This window comes from Engystomops pustulosus, chromosome 5 (assembly GCF_040894005.1).
Source record: "Engystomops pustulosus chromosome 5, aEngPut4.maternal, whole genome shotgun sequence".
In the NCBI taxonomy this organism is placed as follows: domain Eukaryota; kingdom Metazoa; phylum Chordata; class Amphibia; order Anura; family Leptodactylidae; genus Engystomops; species Engystomops pustulosus.
In genome coordinates this window covers 64,009,066-64,034,467 of record NC_092415.1, presented here as the reverse complement: position 1 = coordinate 64,034,467, position 25,402 = coordinate 64,009,066, and the positions used below count along the sequence as shown (strand labels likewise).

The 25,402-nt window shown below is 40.5% G+C and overlaps 1 protein-coding gene across 7 annotated transcripts; it reads left to right on the top strand.

Moving 5' to 3' along the window:
- The first annotated feature begins 45 nt into the window (after window positions 1–45).
- PPP4R1 (protein phosphatase 4 regulatory subunit 1) lies at window positions 46–25,168 on the top strand. 7 transcript variants are annotated; one of them, XM_072152235.1, is made up of 21 exons: window positions 116–338; window positions 3,785–3,829; window positions 6,864–6,999; window positions 9,093–9,199; window positions 9,342–9,484; window positions 10,133–10,279; window positions 11,482–11,589; window positions 12,362–12,427; window positions 12,510–12,668; window positions 14,261–14,394; window positions 15,329–15,864; window positions 16,181–16,359; window positions 18,321–18,416; window positions 18,496–18,681; window positions 18,783–18,944; window positions 19,264–19,364; window positions 21,019–21,139; window positions 21,389–21,523; window positions 22,745–22,886; window positions 24,108–24,278; window positions 24,368–25,168. In XM_072152235.1, exons 1-20 carry the CDS (start codon window positions 332–334, stop codon window positions 24,269–24,271), a joined length of 2,874 nt encoding a protein of 957 aa, XP_072008336.1. In that variant the 5' UTR covers window positions 116–331; the 3' UTR covers window positions 24,272–24,278; window positions 24,368–25,168. The 7 variants fall into 7 exon arrangements, with proteins under 7 accessions (XP_072008339.1, XP_072008342.1, XP_072008336.1 ...); XM_072152238.1 differs by lacking the exon at window positions 116–338 and adding an exon at window positions 46–104 and having other exon boundaries at window positions 6,915–6,999; window positions 24,108–25,168; XM_072152241.1 differs by lacking the exon at window positions 116–338 and adding an exon at window positions 87–104 and having other exon boundaries at window positions 24,108–25,168.
- The last annotated feature ends 234 nt before the right edge of the window (window positions 25,169–25,402 follow it).

Below are 25,402 nucleotides of genomic sequence, written 5' to 3'. Positions count from 1 at the left end.
CCTCCAGAGCGGCAGTTCCTCCTGTCAGGAGGGCACCGGGCACACATAAGGCCTGTGCTGGCAGCGGCGGCCGTGCACCCCCGGCAGAGGCCTGTTATTATGAGGTGTGTGATGAGGAAGGGGCGGCGCGCCGTGTGCTCACAGGAAGAGGCGGCTGCTGTGTCCGGATGAGCGGGGTGATGTGTGTGTGATCCGGGGAGCAGCCGGGACCGAGCGCGGCAACCCCGTCATCGAGCGCACACTCCCCGGTACGGGCGCTGCACACACCCGGGGCTCAGGCGGAGACTGTTGGGCTGCAGACTCCATGTAGCGGCGCAGCCTGGGGCTCAAGATGGCGGGTGAGAGGCGCCGTGTGCGTGTCAGAGTGTGTCATGTGCTGTACAAGTGTCCCCAGGGGCAGAGCGTGCATGTGTCAGGGCAGCTCCATAGTCTTCCCGTGTGGGGACTGGTCAGTATGGAGGGACAGTCTGTCCAGGCAGGTAGATTGGTGGCTGCCATAGTGAGGGGAGGCTGTGGCTTTGTGCGTGTGCCGTGAAATAAAGTGAATGTCATCATAGTGGGACACACAGAGCTGCCCTGACCGCAGTGTGAGGTGTGATAACTTCCTATTTCATTAATTGTATCAGCAGCACCAGTGTATCAGCAGCACCAGTGTATCAGCAGCACCAGTGTATCAGCAGCACCAGTGTATCAGTCCCATGTTACACGTATGTGTGTGGGCTGGACATGACATTGCTGGGTGACAGTCCCATGTTACACGTATGTGCGCGGGTTGGACATGACATTGCTGGGTGATGAGTCCCATGTGAACTGTCTTGTGTGTTGACTTCCCCAGACAATGCAGTGTGTACAGCTAAAGGCTGTGATTGTCTTTTAGTTGTGTCTTTTCCTCTATTCGCCTGTGACTTCTCCGCAGACGGATCATTCCTCTCCTCACGTCTTCCTTCACATTAGGTTTCTAGTCCCAGACATCAGTCAGAAATCTAATGTTATTACACAAAGTTTTAGGCTATTACAGAGGGAATACGCATTGTCTCCGGTTAATGGAGATTGATGCCAACCAGTGTAATCTGCCTCTCATTGCCTCTTATGGCCTCCGTTGGCGCAGTCTACCACACTTTTACATTCTGCTGTATGAGACGTATATTGATATAGCCATAAAGGAGCCTCCAGCCGCCAGTATGCGTCTATGGACGTGTACATTAAGAGCTTTCCTGACAAATACTTGATGTGTGACGCCAGCTGTAGATAGGATAGAAAGTGAGTAATAGATGGGTGTAGAGTAACCCTGATAAAGCCTAAGTTATTGTGAGCTGGACCCAGGAGCTGTCAAACACAGAATAGGTTCCTTTTCTTCCATTGCATCTTATCTGTGTCCCCACACCTTGGCTCACAATACCTTATGCATAAAGTGTGAATTTTCCCTCAGTTGTCACTGTAGTTGCAGTCATGAGGCCTGCAGGTTCTGTTGTATGTGCTACCCTGTTTCCCCTAAAATAAGACATCCCCCGAAAATAAGACCTAGTACAATTTTGTTCAGGCTTAGAAATATAAAGCCTCACCTGAAAATAAGACCTAGCGGCAGTCATTGCAGCAGCTGCCCCCACGCCATACATTAGTATTAGGAAATATTTTAGAAGGATGTGACATGGGGAAGAATTCATGGAAGTAAATCACTGGCTGTTGTGCTGCAAATGTGATACCAGCAGCTCCCAGGATAAGAAGGGTCATTTATGGAAAGTGCATTTACTAATAATGAGAGATCGGGGCCAATGATTCTAATAGAAATGGAGTCACAAGAAATACAGCATGAAATTCAGAGTTTGGAGAGTTATAAGGAGGTTAGAGAAGTTGATTTTTTGTTCAACAATAAATGTAAATTCTTGTTCATGGAAAAAGAAAACATCCCCTGAAAATAAGACCTAGTGCCTCTTTAGGAGCAAAAATTAATATAAGACACTGTCTTATTTTCGGGGAAACAGGGTAGTACAGAATAGAAGATCCACTTTTCTACCATATTCTGTAAAAGTTGTTCTTGTTTGGGTTATTGCTTTACTCTGAATAAAGTTAATTTTTTTTTAAACATAAATGATTTAAACCCAACAAAACATTAGTGTTATTACCTGCTAGGTAATATAAAAACAAACACATTCGCAGACAAGAACTCTCTTTGAGATATTTTGAATTAAAGGGGTATTTCTCATCTTCGGAAATATTTTATTTCTAGCTATCCTATCCCTCTGATTACAGGGGTTTTACCTTTAGTTGTTTTGCTGATATCTAGCGGGACTTCTGTATTTCCCTGCACAGTTTGGTTATGTGGAGCGCTGCTGTGAAGGAGCCGCTGCACGAATCAAGTCTCCTAGAGCTGAAACCCCTCTGCTGCAATATAAAGGGGTTGGCCAGAGGTTGAAAAAACATCAAAAACTGTTCCTCTCTGACCATTGGTAGTGTGTGGTATTGCGACTAAGCTCCGTTCATCTCTATACATTAGAGCTAAAAGAGCACAGACCAGGGTCTGATGTGCCCAGGATTTTAGAAGAAAGCAGCCATGTTTTTCAACCTCCATGTGACCCAGACAATTGCATAATCAAATACCATCAAGTTTTATGAGATCCCTTTTGAGCTAGAAAAAGCGCTTTTAGTTCAGGGGACATTCATACAGTGAACCATCTTTTCCTTTCTCTTAAGCTACATTCACACCAACGTGTGACACACGTCAACGCAAGGGAGAGGAGGGGGTGACCGCTGCTCACCCCTCTCCTTAGAGATGCATGGCGCTGTAATACGGGAAAAGATAGGAATTGTCTTATCTTTTCCACGGGTACGGAGCCACACGTGTGCCGCACCATACCGCTCCGTGCGCCCATTGCCGGCCAATGGGGGATGTATATACAGTTGCAAGCTTGCGGCCGTACATACGACCCCTAACGGTCATGTGAATGTGGCCTTATGCTAACAGCTGATTCTAGGGATGGTCCCGTATTTCCTAATAAGGCCCGTACAAACCAGACATGGCCCTTTATTGTTAATTTCTGGACTTGCATATTTGTGCTTTACTAGACTGTGTTCATTTGCGGCCCTGGTCACTCGAGGTTCTATTTGTTCCCCACAATCATCATTCTACATTGGTAAAGTTCATTTGCTTAAAGGGGTGTTCTCATCTGGGCATTCACATTCATTTTCATTAATCTGCCATATATAAACATTTCTTCAATTAGATGTTATTAAAAAAAATGTTCCTGTGTGAAGATAATTTCTCATAAATGTAGTGATTTGGTCCCTTAGAAACAAGGCTGTGTCCCTGGATACAGCCACATCTGCTGGTGGGATTGCATAAAGACACAAAAAGTTTTTATATATGAAATGTCCAGTAGTTACTCCATATCCTACAGCCACCCTGTGGTGATGATCGCTGAATCCAGGAGGTCAGACAAGACACAATAGCGCATGTCTGGCCACCGCTGCCAGAGTGTGACGTGGTCGTAACCGAGGAAGCTATCTCGTTTCTAAGGGACAACATGGCTATGTTTATGGGAAATTATCTTCACACAGGAACATTTTTTTTAATAACATCCAATTGAAGAAATGTTTATACATGGCAGATTAATTAAACTGAATGTCATTGCCCAGACGAGAATACCCCTTTAAATTCTTTCCTTTTTCTGATAATGTTTGTGTATTACTGGATGGGAGAGTAATGTATAGATGTTTTGCCGTTCACTTTCTGTTTTCTATGTTATCGTCCTGACTGTATTTCAGTAAATGTTTGTATTTCTTGTAGATTTGTCACTACTGCAGGACGATGTTCAGGAAGAAATAGATGGATGTAAGTTTCATTTTCATATACTTTAGCTATAAGATTTTCTGTCTGTGATGTAGTACTTGATACATAAACTGTATTCACTGCCTAAAAGACCATTTTAGTTTCTGCTGGGTGAATGTATGATTGCGAATACAGCAGTTTTCTGGCTTTTGACTGGCGCAAAAATTTCATGTGTTGCTTATTTTGGGTCTAATCTAGTCCAGTCCATTATAAAAATCATAATAATTAGTGTGGAGCTTAATTGATTTAAGCAATTTTTTATTGTGGTTTTCACCATTATGTAACTAGAGATTATGAAGTTGTAGAATATCTTCTAGTGAAGTCCCCTGATGGCTCTATTGGCCAGTAAGGAGTTTCTTCCCTCCGTTATATATGCTCATACAGTGGGATTTGTTTTCCGGCTTAACTCTCCCTCCTGAAAGCAGGATGACGAGTGAATATCAGCGGCAGCCAGAGCGTATGTACAGCCATACATTAGCTTGCCACCCCCATAGGGGAATATCCTTCACTCAATGTACACTTTTTTTTCAGGCGGAAGCAGGTTAAAAAAAGGAAAAGTGCCTATGGAACTTTTTTCTTGTTTTGTGTAAATAGTGTTTGAGTTTTTTTTTTTTTTTCTTTGCAAATAATCAAAGCACCTAACCATTACTTTGATTCATAAAGAAGGGGGCAAGTCTGAAATCTGAAAGTTATCACGAGACCTAGCATAGATGGAAAGTGGCGACACAGTTCCAGAGGTGCAATAATTGACAATAAAAATACCTTTTTGTTTAGATTTGTGCTTTGAGGCGGATTGTGGAAAGGGAGGGACTGAGGAGGGTATAAAGTATAAGTCTATGGACACAATCCGCATGTCCCCTGGGAGCTCTCCTGGCATACACACTGAACATAGCCTAAGGGTGTTTGCTTCATGTTGTAATTATTTATTCAGTTACATCTTCAGACTGTAATGAATATTTGTTGGTATGGTTTTCTATGCCAGAGGCCACGTTAGATACATAGTTGATTAAAGGATATGTCTCCATCATCCTTGCTTACTCTGTTGCATAGCAGCGCACACAGTTTCCAGCAGTGGACATGGACACATCTTCAAGCTCGTGTTGAGAGCCTGAGATGATGCTGGTGCCGCACACCTATGCCCTTCCATGAGCAAATCCAGACCCTGCCAGACTAGAAAGGAAGAATGAGCAGAGATGATTTGTCTTTTCTATTGAAATCATCTTTTCATTGTGGAAAAGTGAGACTTCCTCTTCCTCACAGGAAAGTTCTGTATACTTTTCTATAACTGCCTAATACTTGAGAATATTTAGGCCACATTTTTTAATACATTTGATAACAAGCTGTAGAAGAGGGCTTGGCACATTTTAAATGCAATAAAGCATCTAGTATAAAGTGTGAGCTCATTAGAATTAAGTGCACTCCTCTCTCCAGTGCTCTGTAAGGCTCGGTTCACATCTCTGTTAGGTCTTCAGTTATTTTCACCAGTTATTGTGAGCCAAAACCAGTAGTGGTGCAAGTCCATTATGCTTCATACTGCATAGTCTATGGAACGAAATGCACCTATTCTGTGAGTACAGCCACCCCTTGGAGGAGATTTGGCATGTGATGAGACCACCATTCCTCTGGCGCTGAAAAATACATAAAGCACCTCTGGCTGCACTGGTGTACAAATCTAGATTTGTCCTATTAACCACCGACCGTACATGCCCAGACTCCTGCTGTTTTGATATGAATAAGGTAAGATGATCAATATTGAAATCCCTGAATATCCCTTTAATTAAAGTAGCGCGGTCATGACAACTTGGAGGATGTACGTGTAGTCAAGACAATGTTTACTTGCAATACAATTACCTTGTCAATATAGAAGTTGAAATGTAAGTGTGTAAATTATCAGGATCTACAGGGTCTGAATACAATTCGGCAAATTGGCCCTATGCTTGACCTACGTGCTGCCTACTTCTGGCATTACCATGGCCTTCTAGTCAGAACTAGGCCACAATGCGGAGTACAGATTATATGGTGCGTCTAGAACTGTCTGCAGCAATGACCTGACTTAGTCCTTAGTCTCTACACGGTCAGCAATTATAGGACTATGTGGAGGACATACCCTTTAAAAAGTCGATCCCTAACACAACAACAAATTTGAATGTAATGCTACAGTTTTCCGAAAAGAATAAAGGTGATGGGACAATGCAGGGTTGAAAGAAAATAAAATAACTCCTGGTCAACTTATGCCTTAGGACGTGAGCGTTTCCCATTTTCTAAAGTTAATCTCTTATGCATAAGCAGGTGATAAATGTCTCCCACCATATGCTAAAATTTCCTCTGCTGCAGTGAGACATTTTTCTGTCTCATCATAATTTTAAAAGTTGATCATGGTTTATCATGCTTTAATTTTCATGGTAAATTTCCTTTAATCCTTTCTTTGTCTGGGCTATCGGTTTAGGTTCATGCTCAGGTCTTGGTAGGTTAGAGCTTGTGCAATATTCCTTACATTTAGGGATCATGAATTGAGCGGTGATCCAGGAGTTGTTCAGAGCTTTGCGTAAAACCCTTACCCTGCTTGAGCTGTCCGTGTCTTCCTTCGTTTTCATGATGTTGTATCCCTAATGTTTTCTAACAAGTCTAATGAGGTTTATTATATTTCATTACAAATAAAGAAAATTGAATTTTTTTTTTTATTGTACAATGTTTGCTAGTTTTTCTCTGTGTAAAACTTTAAAAAGAAAAGATACTTGTCCAGTGTTGGCACATTGAAAAAGTTCAGTATAAGGGTCATAAGTATGACCCCTGAAATGTTTTATTTTGAAAACAGAAATTTTGATGTGGACTTCCAGACATCAAATTCCCTGGTTACAAAGAGATTAAGTTAACCTTAATGTTCCCAAAATGATTTACTTTTCAGGTCTTGGTGGCACATACGGTATGGTCTTGATCTTTATGGAGAACAGATCAGAGCAGCCTATCTGTGCAGAAGTGCAGTCAGTAGTTTAATGTATCTTGATTTTTCAAGTCATGTTTCTGATGTCTCTGATAGTTGGTGTGGATGACTACAGCTCAGAGTCTGATGTGATTATTATACCTTCAGCCTTGGACTTCGTCTCACAAGATGAAATGTTGACACCTATTGGAAGACTAGACAAGTACGCTGCAAGTGAAAACCTATTCAACAGGTATGTACAGAGACCAAGCATTCACCTTGTTATACTAGACTAACAAATGGAAATTGTGCTGATTATCTCTGGTGCCCGACGTACCCTACCCTTTAATTGGGTCCATCATGAAACAAAAGGAATAAAGGCACCACTCGCAAGAGCTACAATTTATTTGAATTGGGATTTGAAATGCAATTAAAATGCTACAGTGAAGGGGCATCACCTAATCACATACACATTTACACATGGAACAGTGTAAGCCGTGAGTAGAGATGAGCAGACCCAAACTTTAAATTTGTTGTTCTCTGTTCAGCAGCTCCACCTAACCCGGATGTGTTTCTTCATGGGCTGTAGTGCTTTAAGCCCCTAGCGACTAAGCTTGACTGATTAGTCCACCTAGCCAATCACAGCCATACCTGGTTGCTAGGGGTGTAAAGCTGCCTGAATGGATGTTCTACAGTCCATCAAACAAGAGATCCGGGTTAGGCCGAGGTGTTTCACTTAAAACACTGAACCTAAAGTTTGGGTCCACTTGTCTCTCGCCATAAGACTTCTCTACTGTGAGCAGACCTCTCGCACAGAAAAGACATGGGCTGCAAATTCATTTGTGGTCCAGTAAAGCACACAAATGTGTGAAGGTAACTTGCAGGGGTGGAGTGGCCAATTTAATTAAAGTCTTATCCAAAAGTTGTGTTCTCAAGTTTCAATAAGATAGCATTTGCAATGCGTCAACTCTGTGTGAACGTTGCGATAACAGAACTTAAGGTTTACATTGCATTTACGTGTTATGTTAATTGCAATGTTAACATATTATTAACACATTTTTGAGGAGCTTTAACACCCGTTTACATCATAACATTCAGATAACATTGTGTTAAGATTTCTGTTAACATTTGCGTCTACAGAACGCAATGGAATTGGGCGAGTCTCTTCTCCTCACACAAAAACGTAGCCTTACTCTCCGCTCCTCTATTCAACAAATAGAGAGGTCATTAATAAGAGACTGGGGAGAGTCTCTGACTCCTGGCCTGCAAAGATCAGTTGTTTTCAGCACAGTGGGAGACATTTTTCAGGATTTGTATGCCAATTTTCTGGTGTACAAGCCCAATAATCAGCCATCAATAATTGTGATATTTCCTTTTTTATGCAGTCCAGAAAGTTTGCAGGCTATAGCGCAATATATCCGGAGGGGCAGAGACTTAATCATATGATAAATGTCATTGTGTATCGTATGATAAATGTCACCCAGTGTGCATGGTCAGAAACAGGCGGCCTATGTCATTTTCATGTTATCATAGAATATTGAATAAATATGCTGGTTTATCAAGTCTAACCTATAATCTTACAGAGCAAAAAAAAAAAACGTACAAATTTAAGGCGGATGCCGTTTGGTGCATATCGATTTGCCCATTTATTTGACTAGGAGAGGACTACAATTTCACTGTGGTTCCCTGCACAATGTAAGGAGCCATCTACTTGCATCTCTACACACAGTGTATACACCATGGAGATAGATGACTAAACTTGGGCCAAGTCCTTTTACTACAGCTATGACTGGCTGTAAGGCAAGAAATGCTGTTTTTTTTGTCATTCTCTGTGCAAGAAGCTTCAGTTTCTTTTAGGAGTTCATGGCTAATCTAAAACAATTTGGCCTTTACTCCCTAACCCTGAGAGACCTGTGCCAGTGGGCAGCATGCCCTGACTGGTTGAATGAGCACAAATGTGTAAAGTTCTTTGTTGAAATAGTATGTGATATTTTTCAAAGTAAACATTGAAATATTTTCTTCCAGATAAGGAAGCTTGTTAGCAGCCATTAAAAAAAAAAGAAAACTAGGAGATTTTATAATGTGAAAAGGCTCATTTAGCCGAAAAGGAAAATGTGCATCGCCAGCTGATTTGTGTTCTTTTCCCAAAAATCGGAGCTTCCTATTCCCTTATTCTTTGTATGACTCTCATTGTGGACATGGCTGAATTTGAATGTGAAGCTACCAGCCTTACTAGGAAGTCTTGTAGTAATCTGTGATGATGAATTCTTTTTTTTTTTTGTTGATGCTTGATTGTTTTCCTCAACAATTATCAAGTTTAAATTTTTTTCTTTGTTTGCGATACAGACAAATGGTTGCACGAAGTTTACTGGACACTTTAAAAGAAGTCAGTGATGACGAGAAGGATTGTATTGCTGTGCTAGAAAGGGTTACAAAGCTTTCAGAAGACTCTGGTATGTGCCAATTTATAACTGGAACTAACATGTCCAACTTCTGCAAAATATGTGCTGCTTGAAGTGCGCTCATCAGTTTCTTTATTATTACTTGCTACCAACTACTGTAATACTCAACATTTACCGCCTTGTATCTACGCAGAGCCCACAGTACGAGCCGAACTTATGGAACAAGTGCCTCACCTTGCAATGTTCTGCCAAGAAAACAGACCATCAATTCCCCATGCTTTCTCCAAATATCTTTTACCCATTGTAGTGAGGTATCTCGCTGACCAGAATAACCAGGTTTGAGAATTAATGTTTTACTAATTTATTATTTGTACTATATACTTATTATACTTCCATGTAATTTTAGTTGTTTGCCCATGGCTCAGAATACAGAGTGAAAATGCAATGTTTCTTAAATGGAGCCATTTTCAAGTGGGCTTTTCCGGACTGGATCCTCCATTTTCATTGTGCTGCTCCATTTCCTTTAATTTAATTTTGGGGGGGGGGGGGGGGTAAACCTCACTATCGTTTATTTGAGGGTGATAAAAGTTCCATGCATACCTGCATTTCATGGGAACCTACACCACTAAACTAACAACCCTCTGGTAGGGTTTGACCTATTCTCCCTCCTTCTTTTATGATAAAAACCCCAATTTACCAACAAATCTTTGCTTGAGGTTTATGTTGATGATTCTGGTGACAGGTTCTCTTTAATGGGACATAATGATTTTATTAGATAAGCGGACAAAAAATGAGGGAGTTCTAGAAATTATATTGTTAATACATTTAAGTGTTTTTTTACACTTACAGTATGATGACTGTATGTATTTAGATTAAAATTTTAGCCAGTTGGGGCCCTGACTACACCTATACTAAGGGATTTTAAAATTAAGACCATCGGTTTGGGGCAATTTAAGAATTATTTGTGCAATTTACCTGATGCAGGTTAGAAAGACAAGTCAAGCAGCATTGCTGGTGTTACTTGAACAGGAACTGATTGAAAGATCTGACGTGGAGAGTCAAATATGTCCAGTGCTCATTGATCTCACTGCCCCAGACAGCAATGATGACGTCAAGACTGAAGCTGTAGCCGTGAGTTCTAAGCTTGTTGTATATCTTATTGTGATTATTGTCACTGTCCAGGAGATCTTTGTCTCGTTTGTGCTTTTGTTGTCTTGTAATGGGAATACACAAATAAATATAATGAAGAAAAACTTGAAACGCAGAGCGAGTTTCATAAGTACCAAGGACACGCTATTCTCATCCTGTGTCGCAGTAGAAATACTGTATTACCTACCTCTGAAACCAAGTGTGTGTGGCTGTATAAATAGCATTATTTGCTCCATACAAGGTAGTAGTTGTAGCTGGGTTACAATGTTCGTCTGACCCCTGTCCAGCTGCTAATAGTGTTGCAAACCTTGTACATCCATTTGTGGCAATAATGTGTCCTCATGGATGTGTCCCCATTTCAGGGTGATAACCCATCCTGCCACACTACAGAAACATTGTAGGGAACATAAGAGCTCTATTACCTGTCTGTCCATTCAACTGAGCATCTGTGGGTTTGCTGAGAAAATTAAGCTGGTTTGGAAAATCTCATTTTCCAAAATATGTTGTAATTAAATGGATTTTCCACATTCAGTAAATAACTGCTATTAGTTTTCTACATTAGATTCAATATGCAGCTCCATTGTTTACATCCTGTGGATCTAAACGGGTCCTTGGTCATGTGAGGTCACACAGGTGCACAGCTCTAATTACGCTCTGTGATACTAACGAGCTGTGCACCTGTGGACATCACATGACCATGGACTTATTTTTATACACAGGACGCAAACAATGAGGCTTCCTGTTGAATGAGAGATCTATAAATCTGTGATGAATTGAAACTATGTATTTTGGGAAATTGTTTGTGTAATGAAAAGTTATACAGTTATTTTCTTAAAGTGGACAAACCTTTGAAAAGTACACTGCTAAAGGACACAAAATAGCAGTAGATGAGTCGGCACACTAGGCAGGTGGTTGTAATGTTATTGATGAACAGTGTGTATAGGCTGTACATATGAGGCTGAATATACCATATATTTTCGAAGCTCAAGCTAGATAAAAATCTAAATACAATCTTTTCCACCTTTTGTACAAATAGAATAACACTTGCTTTTATATTCTTAACACTATGTAATGATGAAATATAAGGATGTTTTAATGGTAGTTTGAGTTTTGCAGCTTTTTTTTATAGTCTAGCACTACATGTGAATGGTTTGCAATCTATGTTTTTTATATTTTCTTCATAGATAATGTGTAAAATGGCCTCAATGGTGGGTAAAGATATTACAGAGAGGCTGATCCTTCCCCGTTTTTGTGAAATGTGTTGTGACTGCAGAATGTTTCATGTCCGTAAGGTACGTCGGGTCTTGCTATTGATCATTTTTGCATGTTTGTAAATGTATTCTGTGTGCAATATGGAAAATTGCATGAAAACCTTGGTGGCAAAGGGGGGTAAATTGATTATGCTTGCTCTTCTCCATCTTCCTTCCCAAGCTTTGCAGTTCCCACTAGTACACTGACACTCCCGACTTTGTCTAATGGCTCGGTAGTTGCAGAACAGAACTGTTGTGGTCTTAATAGACTCCAGTCTATGTGTTTCACCAGGGTCTACCAAATAAATGGAGTAAAATGCATTCTTACTGTGATGCCTCCTAATGAATGTATGCAATACAGAAAGGCTGAGGGTACAAACAATTGCATCTTAGGACGGTTTGTAAAGTTGCACATTTCTTTGCCTCTGTCAAGATATTGCAGCCAGACCTCAGGGTCCAAGATGCAATGTCTGCTACTGAAAAAGAATGGAACCTCTATGACCAGAAATTACTGTATACATTTCATTCTTATAATAAACAATTGGGTTTATCAATTGTCTGTGCACCTTTCTTACTTAAAGTTAGTCTAGATAGTCTGATGCGGAATGATAAACCTGTCATGGTTTGGGACTGTCTAGTTAGAAGACTTGGTTCAGACCAGAAAAATGCAGCAGGTTTGGCACAACTTGGCCTTGGTACATAGCCACAACCCCTCTAAATATCCTTTCGTGATACCAGCTACAAAAGTGTCAATCTATTTGTTTGATAAATACAAGGGGTTTGTCTTTTAGCATGTTTTTTTTTATGTCTTAAGGTTTGTGCAGCCAATTTTGGGGATATCTGCAGTGTTGTTGGACAAGATGCAACAGAGAAGATGCTGGTGAGTGAGAAATTGGTCGTGCGATTGGGAATATTAACGATCTATTTATGCTGCAAATATTAAGATTGTGTCTTTATTGCAGTTGCCTCGCTTTCTCCAGCTGTGCTCAGACAATGTATGGGGTGTGCGGAAAGCTTGTGCCGAGTGTTTCATGGCTGTGTCATGTGCCACCTCACAGGAACTTCGCCGAACCAGACTATCTGCCCTTTTTATTAACTTAATAAGTGACCCATCTAGATGGGTAAGTAAGTCCAGGAAATAACCCTTTCTCCGTACCTACACCCCTTGCCTGGTTGTTATGTGCATGGGGAGTGTGGGAGACACACATTTTGCTTACCTCCGCTTTTATTAGTGATTTTCCTGACTGTTAGATTTCAGCACCTCCATGTTGTCTTCTATATCGTAATGCGTTCGCAGAGTATCACATGATCATCTAGAGATTGTGCCACCTATAGCTGCTTGGGGGGGGGGGGGGCAACCCTTCGTACTATATTATCCTAGAATAAGTACAAGACTAGAAATATACAGTCAGAGGCTGCACTCCTCTTCTCCATCGTTTATAACTGTATGACAGAATCTCTAGTCATCAGCAGTAGCTATAAGTGTTGTGCTCCTCTGTGTGGTAAAGTTAATCAGCGCTTTACAGAGCTTTCTGGTAATTATACTAATAAAATAAGACGTTACAGATCAATATAATGGTGAAATGGAGTCCTCAATCTGTGGGCTCAGAGGTGACCATGCCTTAATTGCATAAAGCGGTCATAAGTCTCCATTGACAGACAGATATAGATAAGAGGAGATTTATCACAAATGTCTGAGAGCAGAACTAATCTAGTTGCCCAGGACAACCAATCATATGTCAGCGTTTTAATTTTCCCACAGCTGTTAATAATATTGAAGCTCGGCTCATGGGCAACTAGAACAGTTTTACCTCAGACACTTCTGATAAATCTTGCCAATAGTCTCTTTAAGTACTTAGATCTTTGCCTTCTTAAAAATAAAAAAAAGGTCAAATACTGCAGTCACTTGTTTACGTAGCATGCAGCACTTATAGCAAGAAGACTCTGGGACAGCTGGAGTGCGGGTAACCCGATTCTTGCCTGGCCCGATCTCCAGCTCCTAGTGCTCAGATTCAGAATGATGAGAATGCAAGGGCAGTCGGCTACTGCACATGTTCTAGAGCCAACTCCTATGTGTTATTCACAGCAGCGCAAAGGAGACCTGAGTCTACTGGGATTCCTATTGGAACCTGGAATTATCAGGTGCTGGGTGTTTAAAGCGGTTGTCCCATCTATCCACAACTTGATGACTGGAGTGGGTCTCAGCGTTGGGACTCCCATGGATCACAAGTGGATAGGGCCTAACTTGCTGTGATGGGACAACCCCTTTAAGGACAGAGACTAAACTATTGGTGACATGGCTTCCTTGTGCGAATGTTTTACTTTTCTTTTGGATTACCTAATTGCTTCTTTCGGGAATTGATCAGGCATTTATGATGGGAAAAAAACATTGTCATCCTAATCATTGGGAAAGTATTGTACATCTGCAGTGAGTACTTAGTGTCATAAAAAAAGAGACCAACTAAAAAGAAATCTGCAAGTGTTTCAGTATTGAGTCATATATTACATAGCACTCAGTCTGCTATACAGTTAAGCTCTTTAGTAGTCTCTAGATGTGCACTGAAGTCGCTAAAATCTGATGAAACAGTAATGGTCTTTTTTTGCAGCTTATGTGGCCAACAAGCATAGCCTTTATACATTGCATACATGCAGTATATCCTATAAGCTAAGCAAGTGACGATAATACATAAGACATTTAATTATTTTATCATAGGTACGCCAAGCTGCCTTTCAATCTCTTGGGCCTTTTATCTCTACTTTTGCAAATCCATCAAGTTCTGGACAATACTTTAAGGAAGAAGACTGTAAAACCACAGAGGATGTAAAAGAGGCTGAAGCCATTGAGAGGTTGGTCATTTTTGTTCAAATGGCACTGATGTCATTTCTAAAGGTTCCTGTACAGCTGAGGATCTATTTTACTGAAACATTTTCCTTCATATGCTGCATTATGCAAATTTTCTGAAATTTGATTTAATGCGTTGTGAAACAGAGAATGCTGTAGGTACACTGATGCTGGAACGTATCATGTTTAATCCCTGAGCTGAGTGGTTTTGCTGAAAACTCAATTATAAAATTCTGAATAATGAGGCTCTGCAGCTTCTCTCACTGGTTCAGCGCTTCTCCTCTTGCACGGTTTCAGAGACTAATGTAATCACTGTGTTGTGTCCAACAGGCAAAAGTAATCAATCACTGCACCATCCACAGCTGCTGTATGAGTCATCCAGCTCAGGTTGATAAGTCCTGTCTGGACAGTTAAGGAAGTTCTGTGTAATGTATTTATGTACAGCTTGCAGGATGCAACCCAACTTTCCCAAGGTCCTGAATTTTATAATTATTTTTCCTGCAAAACCACTCAGCTCAGGGTTAAACAAGATATGATTCTGCATCAGTATAGCTACAGCATTCTCAAGGTATGTTTGGTTCATACTGCATCAAATGAAATGGTAGCTTTCCTTTAAAATTTAGAAAGGTAAATTGCTGCAACATTTAAGGATACATTCACATTGCCGCAAGGGAGTATACGTCCCCCAAAGACGGCAATGGGCGCACGACGGCACCGTACCGCTCCATACCTGGGAAAAAGATAGGACGTGTCCTATCTTTTCCCGTATTACAGCGCCGTGCGACATACATCCCTATAGAGACCGCTGGGGGGGAGTAGTGCTGCCGTTACCCACAGTGCTACGGTGCAGCCGGCAACTGCATATGAATGCAGCCTAATAGTTTTTTGTTTTAATATTTTACTTTCAATGAGTATCTATTTAAAATTGCTTTCTTCCAGCAGCCCTTCAAATGATCACCGACAGGAACATACTGAGAATGTTACACTAGAAGATGCTGCCACAACAGACGAGTCTCGAGTATCTGACAACAGCCTTGTAACCTTCACTGTGAAGCTAGAAACCAACTTGGATGATGATCCAGCTTCAGATGAACATTGTAGGGTCAACAATTATTCGGTTGACTTCATTTCACATTGCACTTTGCCTTTGGAGAATTCAGTTGACTCTGATGAACCAGAACATGATTCTCCTGATGCAGAAACATCTAAAGTTTTAGAATTGCAATCTCAGGAGAACCGTGTTACTGAACAAGAGTTGTTCAATTCGTTCCATTACTGGAGGACTCCAATTCCTGAAATAGATATAGATATGGAACTTCGGCATACACAAGCTGAAGCACAAAGCTCAGACAGTAGGCTAGTAGCTCAGAAGACATCGTCCCCTGGCTCCCCTAATATAGCCATGGCTACTAGAAAAGAGCTGGAAGAAATGATCGAAAATCTGGAGCCGCACATAGATGATCCTGATGTTAAAGGTAATTAGTTTAGGCTTTTTTGCTTGTGCATGAATGCATTTTAACCTGATGGGGACCTAGGACTGGCATTTTGTCCTAAGAAATGAACATTTTCTCTCCGAAACCCTCCCACGTCCCCTGGCTATGCCAGGCAGCTGAAGACAAGACTGTGGCCTTTGGTCTGCCATTTATGGAGCCTAGAGCCTGGGTGTGGAGCAGTAGAGGTATTTCAGGCCATTGTTGATGCGGGCACTGTGGTCTCTGGTCTGAGAAATATTATTAAAATGTGCATTACTGTTCATTGATTTTGTTTGTTTGTTTTTTTTTTTTTTTTAAGCACAAGTTGATGTCCTCACAGCTGCCCTTAACGCCTCCAGCTTAGAAACTCAGGAAGATAAAAAATCCTCTCACTTGAATTCGGAGATCATCTACCATAATGAGATATTTGAGACGGGGAGGATTAGCTGCAAAGTCTCCCAAGATAACTCCATCCCTCTGATCAGTGATTCTGTAGAGGTATATAATGATTACATTTATAATTTTTCAGTTTTAATCTCCATAGCTCACATTCTTTGATGTAAATATTTTTAGTGTTCAGAAGTTTTGGGTTTTTTTTTTCCCTAATTCTTCTGATGCAGTAGAATATCCATTACCAACTTGTAGATACCCACACACATCTTCCTCTTAAGTGGATTAATGATTTGGAAATTCTTTGTTGGATTTAAAATGTTTAGTTATACTTTAACTTTGCAGCTAGCAACTTAAAACTATTTTTTATTTCAGCTCTCTGAGAATATTAAATTACCCAGGTACTGTCTGTAAAGAGTTACACTAGTATTTTTATCTGGACACTCGCATTTAATTTAATGTACAAACATTATTTTCACATAGACCCATTTTTAATAACATGCAACTGAAGAAATGTCCCATAAATGTACCCATTTTAGATAGCTGTCCTTAGATACGACCACAATCACTGGAGTGATTGTTTTTTCAGGAGTTACTGCATATCCCACAGTCAACCTGTGGTAATGAATGTTTAATCCAGGTGGTCTGGCAATAGTGCAGGCCTGACCACCCATGACAGAGTTTGGGGGGGGTCGTATCCAAGGTCATCTATCTTGTTTCTAAGCGACAATATGGCTACATTTAAAGGAATTTGACATCCAATGGAAGAAATGTTTAAATATTTCTGGGAGAGTCCCTTGTTGAGAAGGACCTCGGTGTAATAGTACTTTATAGATTGAATAATAGCATGCAATGTCAATCAGATGCCTCTAAAGCCAGCAAGATCTTCTACAAAAGTGGTATGGACACTCGGGACAGGGATGTAATATTACCACTGTGCAAGGCATTGGTTCGGCCTCGCCTGGAGTATGCTGTCCAGTGCTGTGCAATAGTCGATAAAAAGGATGCCCTGGAGCTGGAGAGGGTACAATGAAGAGCCCTAAAAATAAGGGATATGGAGGGTCTCAGTTTTGAGAAAAAATTAACAGAATTAGATTTATATAGTCTCAAAAAGAGGGGACATGATTAATTTATATGAATATATAAATTGTCCATACAAAAATATGGCCAAAAGTTGTTCCAGGTTAAATCCAATCAAATGTCTCCATCTGGAGAAAACAAGGTTTAATCACTAGAGGCGACAGGGCTTTTTTTTACTTTGAGAACTGAAACTCTGTGGAATAGCCTGCCTCCGGTGGTAATCACAGTAGGGACAGAGAGCTTCAAGAAAGATACAGATGTCTTTTTGCATCAAAATAACGTTGACTGTGCGTGCCTTCCTTCCTTGGTTGAACTTGATGTTTTTTCCTGTTTTGTATATACAACTGTATTTTGGCTGTAAATACAGGACGTTTTTATTCGTATTCGCACCTATGACACGGTATCTGTATAAAATACGGTGGGCTTCCTGACAGAATGTACCTCCCACTGGTTCTGGTCTCCCCGGATATGGTGAAAACGCTATGCAGCACGAATGCAACCAGTATTTTATATGTTCCTATAGATTTCTATGGGTGTACGGAATGGAAATAGAAAGTTTCGTATGGTCCATTGCACAATATGGCCAGTAAAACGGAGGGCTGTATTGCCGTTGTAATGAATGGGGCCTTATGCTACATGTAATTACTGCGTCTATACTGCATTTTCATACATTTGTGTGCTTGAAGCCTAACTATACAAGATGAATTTAATTAAATTAATTGTAAATGTCCAGATGAGAATACCCCTTTAACTTTATAGACACTTTATCAGGTTCCTTAATCTCTCAGCTGTCAGTGGAGAATAAGACAAAGCTGATTTAATGAGGCGGAAAGGCAGAGAAAAGGACACTGGAAGATACTTCTTAAAGTACATTACAACATGTATTATCTGCACTATTGATGTAATAATGTCAGATGTTTAGATATGCTTTAAATTGTTTACTCTTAAATTCTTTTAAACTACCTTTTAAATATGCTGACTGTCCACAGTGCATGCAGTCCACCCTGCGCTACATCCACAATGATTCCGACTTGAGCACTAGTAGCGGCTATAGCCCTGAAGAGGAAAAGAAGTCCAAAGTGCAGGTGTGTGGTGAGTTTTTATCATGTATATTTTTGATATCTTAAGTGCAAATATAATGCCGTGGTTCTATTGTGTTCTTAGGATGTTATACCTCAGGCCCTATTGGATCAGTATTTATCCATGACTGATCCATCCCGTGCCCAGACTGTTGACACAGAAATTGCAAAGCATTGTGCCTATAGCATTCCAGGAGTGGCCCTCACACTGGGTAGACACAACTGGCACTGTCTACGGGACACATATGAGACATTGGCAGCAGACATGCAGGTATATAAAATACTTTCCTATTTGGCATTTTACTTTGAAAGCTACATATGAGATTTACTTTGTTGGTTTCCTTGATTCTTAATTATTTTTTTTCTTATTAGTGGAAAGTACGGAGAACTTTGGCCTTTTCCATTCATGAGCTAGCATTAATACTTGGTGATTCCCTTACTGCAGCAGACCTGCTGCCAATCTTCAATGGGTTTCTAAAGGACCTGGATGAAGTCAGGATAGGTGTTCTAAAGCATCTCTATGACTTTTTAAAAGTGAGTATTTATGCTTTATAAGTCTTTAGAAAAAGGCTAATTCTGTGTGTACATGTTCAAAGTAAAACCCTCTATCATAAATGCCACTTGCAGCGTAAAGTGACAAAATAAACTCCTATCAGTATAACAATCATTAGTACAAAGAAATCACAAGTGTCTGGATATTAATCTACCATTGCCTTGGTGGACGCTATGGAAACAAAGAATACACAGAAAATAATGCATAGTGTGCCATTAGCCGCCAGTTACAATATAAATTTCAGTTCGTTGAGATCTCGTATCAATTACATCTTATAACTGCTTATTGTCTTATTTTCAGCTTCTACAGCCTGACAAGAGACGGGAATACCTTTATCAACTGCAAGAATTCTTGGTGACTGATAACTGTCGGAACTGGCGTTTCAGAGCAGAATTGGCAGAGTATGTTCCTCCTGGAGACTTAAAAAAAATATTTCTTTATTTCAGTACCAAAAAAAAAATGTTCCTACAGTATCTCTCACTTCATTTTCATTCTGATTTGGCCCATTGTTTAGCCCATGATACCCCTATAATGCTAGGAAGTAACATCTTGGAAGTAGCAGGCTTCCAAGAAAGGCATTGGTTTCCAGCCTAATCCTTTCCCTGCCTATCCTCAGGGTAAATATTTATTAGTTGATCTGTTGAGGCGCACCACATGGCTCGGCTATGGTTGTAAATAGAACATATCTATCTATAGTGTCCAGTCATATTACCGGTGCAGCCCTCATATGAAGTGAATGAAAGTGAATACCTTTTTAAAGAGTTTGTACCAAGTTTATCACCTATTCACTTTATAAAAGAGAACAATATGATTGTAAGGGGTTCAACCTCTGGGTCACCTACTTCTAACAAGAACAGGGGCTCCATTCTGATTTGCTGATGGAGCAGCAGGTTTGAGAATACACCCTTCTTCTACATTCAGTAGTAGAAATTGGTGAGTGCAGCACTTATACGTCTTGAGCACTACTATTTATTGTCAGTCCATTCACTGTCTAGACTTTGAATTGAACAGCCAGGCACATGCCCAACCTGTCCCTCCATATACTGGTGAAAACAGGACATCTTTTCTCTGGATCGGTGACGATCCCATAAGTTGGACCTCCACCCATTAGATAGGGTTTCCCTTTCCTGTAGATTTGGGTGACCTTAAAACTTGGAACAACTCTAGACCACAAATCCTCTTCAATTGTCTATAGATCAATGGTTCTTAACCAGGGTTCTATTGAACCCTAGGGGTTCGGTGAGTTGGTCTTTGGGGTTCAGTGGAGCCTCCGCCATGGAGGTCAAGACACACACATATCACATAGTTGAATTATTCCTAAGGAAGGGTTCGGTGAATGTGCATATGAAACTGGTGGGTTTGGTACCTCAAACAAGGTTAAAGGGAACCTACCACCACGAATCTACCTATAAAGGTAGATCGGGTGGTAGGTGGATGTAAGGGACGTGAGGAAAGCTCTTTTTAGAGCTAATCCTCACGTCCCCGCTAACTTTTGGGAAACTTTATTAACCTAATATGTAAATTTAGTTATGCGGCTACTGGGGCGTGGAGTAGCCGGCACGAGGCTACACAGCGCGGCTACTCCACGCCCCAGTAGCCACATTACTCCTCCTACCCTGTTGTGTCCGGCGCGCAGCTCCTCGTAGCTGCGCGCCCTCGTCTGACAAGCCGGCTACTGCGCATGCCCGGACACAACAGGGTAGGAGGAGTAATGTGGCTACTGGGGCGTGGAGTAGCCGCGCTGTGTAGCCTCGTGCCGGCTACTCCACGCCCCAGTAGCCGCATAACTAAATTTACATATTAGGTTAATAAAGTTTCCCAAAAGTTAGCGGGGACGTGAGGATTAGCTCTAAAAAGAGCTCTCCTCACGTCCCTTACATCCACCTACCACCCGATCTACCTTTTATAGGTAGATTCGTAGTGGTAGGTTCCCTTTAAGAACCACTGCTCTAGAGTATTGAAGTAATCCAGGAAGTAATACAACCATTACCTGTTCAGTATACATTCATTAGCTGATTTACTTAAATGAAATATGCGTTCTTCTTGTCTTTCTAGGCAGTTGATTCTTCTACTTGAACTGTACAGTGCCCGGGATATTTATGATTATTTACTTCCAATTGCTTTAACTCTCTGTGGGGACAAAGTATCTTCTGTGCGCTGGATATCCTATAAACTGGTGAGTGTTCTTTCTGCCCAGTCCTCATAGAGTGGGTTTATGTTTCCATAAAATTGCAATATCTATTTTTATTCAATCAGAAAACTTGAGTGGGGGGGCTTGAAGATTTGTAAAAAAAAAAAAAAAAAAAAAATTGTAAATTTATCTTGTTTTAGTAATATTTGCCTAGAGCAAATAAGCATATATTTCGTATTCTGCTTTCCTTTTGACTGTATTGTTCTCATTTATATTGAATCGGATTTCTTCCAGGTTAGTGAGATGGTTAAGAAGTTATACTTTGCCCCAACGCCAACCTTGGCCCTGGACCTCATGAATAAGCTTGTGGAGCAGTTCTGCAAGAGCCCGAAATGGTCAGGGAGACAAACATTTGTGTTTATATGCCAGGTTAGTTTTCTGTATTTTATATGGCACAAATACAATAGTCATGTGGGGGGCAACAGACCAAACATGATGTCAAGCAAAGACTTGACTTGCATTCGACTGGGGGCTTCCCTTCAAATGCAAATGATTGCTGACATTCTCAAATATTAAACTTGCTACATTTTAAGCTAAAACTAGATGGCCAGTATCCAAACCGTGCACGTCTACAGATCCTCTTAGACCAGTGATTTTCAACCTTTTTTGAGCCGCGGCACACTTTTTATACTTAGAAAATCCTGGGGCACACCACCAACCAAAATAGCACAAAATGACACTAAAACAGTCATATTATACATATAGTTAATAATATAGATTCTAAATTTATTTTACTCACTCAGTGTGAAACCTGGGCCTGTTTCGATAAACTCAAAAGGGATATCCTGGCAGGAATGGTGGAAAGACACACACAAAGCTCTTCCTCAACAGTTCTCAGTTTCTCCCTGTTTTTAGTATATGGTGCTGATTATTATGTGGATCATATACTGCAAAATAAAGGGGTACAATGAGAAGTACTATGGCCATGAGGCCAGAGTACAAGTGCCAGCTCATATACTCAGCATATGAGCTGGTACTAGTAGTACTCCAGCCTCATGACTATAGTATTTCTCATTTTACATTTCTCATTGTTATATGCAGTATACTGCTGCAGTACTAAAAGTACCAGCTCATATGCTGAGTATTCTGCCAACAGTTCATATACTCAGGCAAAAGCTCATATAGTCAGCATTATTGGCGGGCATTACCTTGGCGGTGGGCTCCGCTCTCAGGATGATGCGCCGGCCTCAGTGATGTCATGTTGTCGCGCGAGGTTCAAAGCTTGCGCATGTCTTATTGTACATGTCTCCTACATTGTAAGAAGCCGTGACTGCGCATCGCTGCGCATTGCCGGGAAACAAAACACAGGGGGCACCATAGTTTGGGGAACTTTCCCCGCGGCACACCCGACCATGTGTCGCGGCACACTGGTTGAAAATCACTGTCTTAGACTATGCATTACTATGTAGCCTCAGATTCCCTGGCAATTACAGATGTTGAGGGTTAGAGTAGCTGGTTATCGGTCTCCTGTATCACATTTGCTGTTTAAGAAGTTGAGATATAAACAGAGGAGACTGTTGTCATGTGAGTAAATGTCTGCTAGTATTTTCAATGTCATATTAAATGTAATATCTCTTTTTGCCTTGCCAGGCCCTTATTGAAGATGACTGTCTTCCTATGGAGCAATTTGCTATGCATTTGATGCCTCATCTACTCCAGCTTGCCTCTGACAGAGTAGCAAATGTCAGAGTCCTCCTTGCAAAGACCTTAAAGCAAACGCTATTAGAGAAAGGTGAGTGAATTAATCTATACACATCCAGACAATGTGCATGGGAGGCAGGAAAAAGTTCTGCCTTGAACCACCTGACATGTTATCGGTCTGCTATTAAGACAGCAGAGATTGATTAACCCCTTAAGGACCAAGCCACTTTAAGGCTTCTGAACTAAGCCCGATTTTTGAAATCCTCCCTGTGTCACTATAAGTGGTTATAACCTTCAAATGCTTTAACATATGTAAGTAATTTTGAGATTGGTTTCTCGTCACACATTGTACTTCAAATTAGTGGAAATGTTTGGATGAAATCTTTTGCATTTAATAATGAAAATACATTTTCAGGGTTCTAAATTCTTTTGGTTTCCAAGTAGTCATAGCACCCAAATAACTTTATAAATAACATTTCCCAAATGTCCACTTGGCATTTTATGCATACTCTCATTTTACTAGGTTGTTATGGGGCTTAGAAACATGGGTGCAATTTTTCACATTTTTATGAAAATCGTCAAGACCTTATATTTACAGGCACCTGCTCAGTTTTCAAGTGACTTTGAGAGGACTTATATTAGTAAAACCACATAAATTACCCCTTTATAGAAGCTACACCCCTCAATGTATGAGAAACCAACTTTAAACAGTGTGTTGACTCTTTAGGGTTTTTTACAGGGATGTCTGGGTGGATGGGTGTCTGTCCTGCAGAAAACAAGCACTTATAGGGCTCTACACACAGGAAAACCTTAAAATACAGGCAGTTCCCGGGTTACGTATAAGATAAGAACAAACCTACAGAACCTAAGTTGAATTTGTATGCAAGTCGGAATTGTAACCCCAGCTAAAAAATGTTGGGGTGTCTGTGACCATTAGATTTTAAAAGTGTTGGATTGTCAATAAAGCTTAATTGCAGACGCCTTTGAGAACTGTTATAGCTGTTTATTGTAGCCGAAGGCTAAAGTACAGTAAATTACCAACATCCAGAGGTCCGTTTGTAACTAGGGGTCATCTGTAAGTCGGGTGTTCTTAAGTATGGGACCTCCTGTACAGTGAAAGCGGCAGAAAATTTCAATACCCAAAACATCACTTGGGTAGTTAACCCTTTCCAACTCGATTATTAATCCTTAAAAGTTGTATTCACTGACTGCTACTAAATTTAAGTATTTATGGAATTTATTTGTTTTTTGGGGTAAGCTATATTCTTGGTTTTTATCTGTGTAATGTGGTGCATTTTGTTTCTGCCCCCAGAGTACTTCTTAACCTCTGCCAACTCTCACCAAGAAGCTGTGGAGCAGACGATTGTGGCTTTACAGATGGATTATGATAATGATGTCAAGTATTTTGCCAGTATACACCCTGCTAGCACCAAACTTGCAGATGATGCAATGAGCACCGCTTCTTCCACCTACTAAATAATAGGTATTCATTTCCCTGAAAGGTCAGCCTGCACCCCAACCCAAGCCCGGGAGACTGTCCTATCATGTCTTGGTTTTCCTATTCTACTTTAGGAGGGAAGAGTATCTATGAACTCTCAGAGGATTGCCACCAAAGCCTTAAGTCTTCTGTCTTCCTGAGATGTCAAGAAACTTGAACTGATATCTGTGAGGAAATAAAGTTCTACTCTAGGTTGTCATCATTCAGAAGGTTCACTTGCTAAGTCTCACTGCTGGAGCTGGTACTAAGGTGCTTGCCTGTATGTCTTGTGCCATAAGACACCATTCTTAGGTGGAGCCTATTGTATGAATGTGGCTTGCCATATGCAGCAGCACTGTTATGTATCTATGGGCCATACCCAGCAGTGACTCCTACTAATCAATCAGTTCCCAATCATAGTAGACAATTTCCAGTATTAGGGGCAAATGGGATTTTTTTATTAAGTGTATCCCCCATCACTTTCTTAATGTGTGAATAGTTTCCTTTTTGGGATGTGTGTTAACTGAGAAATAAAGGGCAGTGTATACCCTTTTTTTTTCTTAAGGGCTCAGTGCTAACACTACATTAGATACTGATTTTAATCCTAAATGCAGCATATTGCTGTACTTATAGGCAGGCAACATTGCTGTTAAGTACCTCTGTTCTAATTTGTTTTCATGCTGGTCATGACCTGAAGGATATGTATTGATTCATGTGCTTCAAGTCAAGTTTTTTTTTTTAACTTGATCATGATCAGCTCTGAGGTGCATCACTATTGGTCTTCATATAAATGTACATATCTGCTGGGCTCCCTAGAGTACCACAGTCTTTAATCATGCTCTGTTGTAATACAAGATTATCTGCTTGTCCGAATAAAATTTATTAATAAGTTTCAATACTTTCTCTCTCATAAGCTTTCGAAGAAGGTTTTCTTAATTTGTCTTCTGAACAAAAGAAAATGGCAACCATTTGTAAAAATAAATACATAGGTAAAAAGAATCTACAATCAACAGGGCACAGATCTTCCCCACAGCAGCAAGGTGTGCATGTGCTAACCCCATTTACAAAATGGTACATTTGGATTATTAGGGTTTTATCTGATGACATTCTGATCTGATGAAAGAGCACAA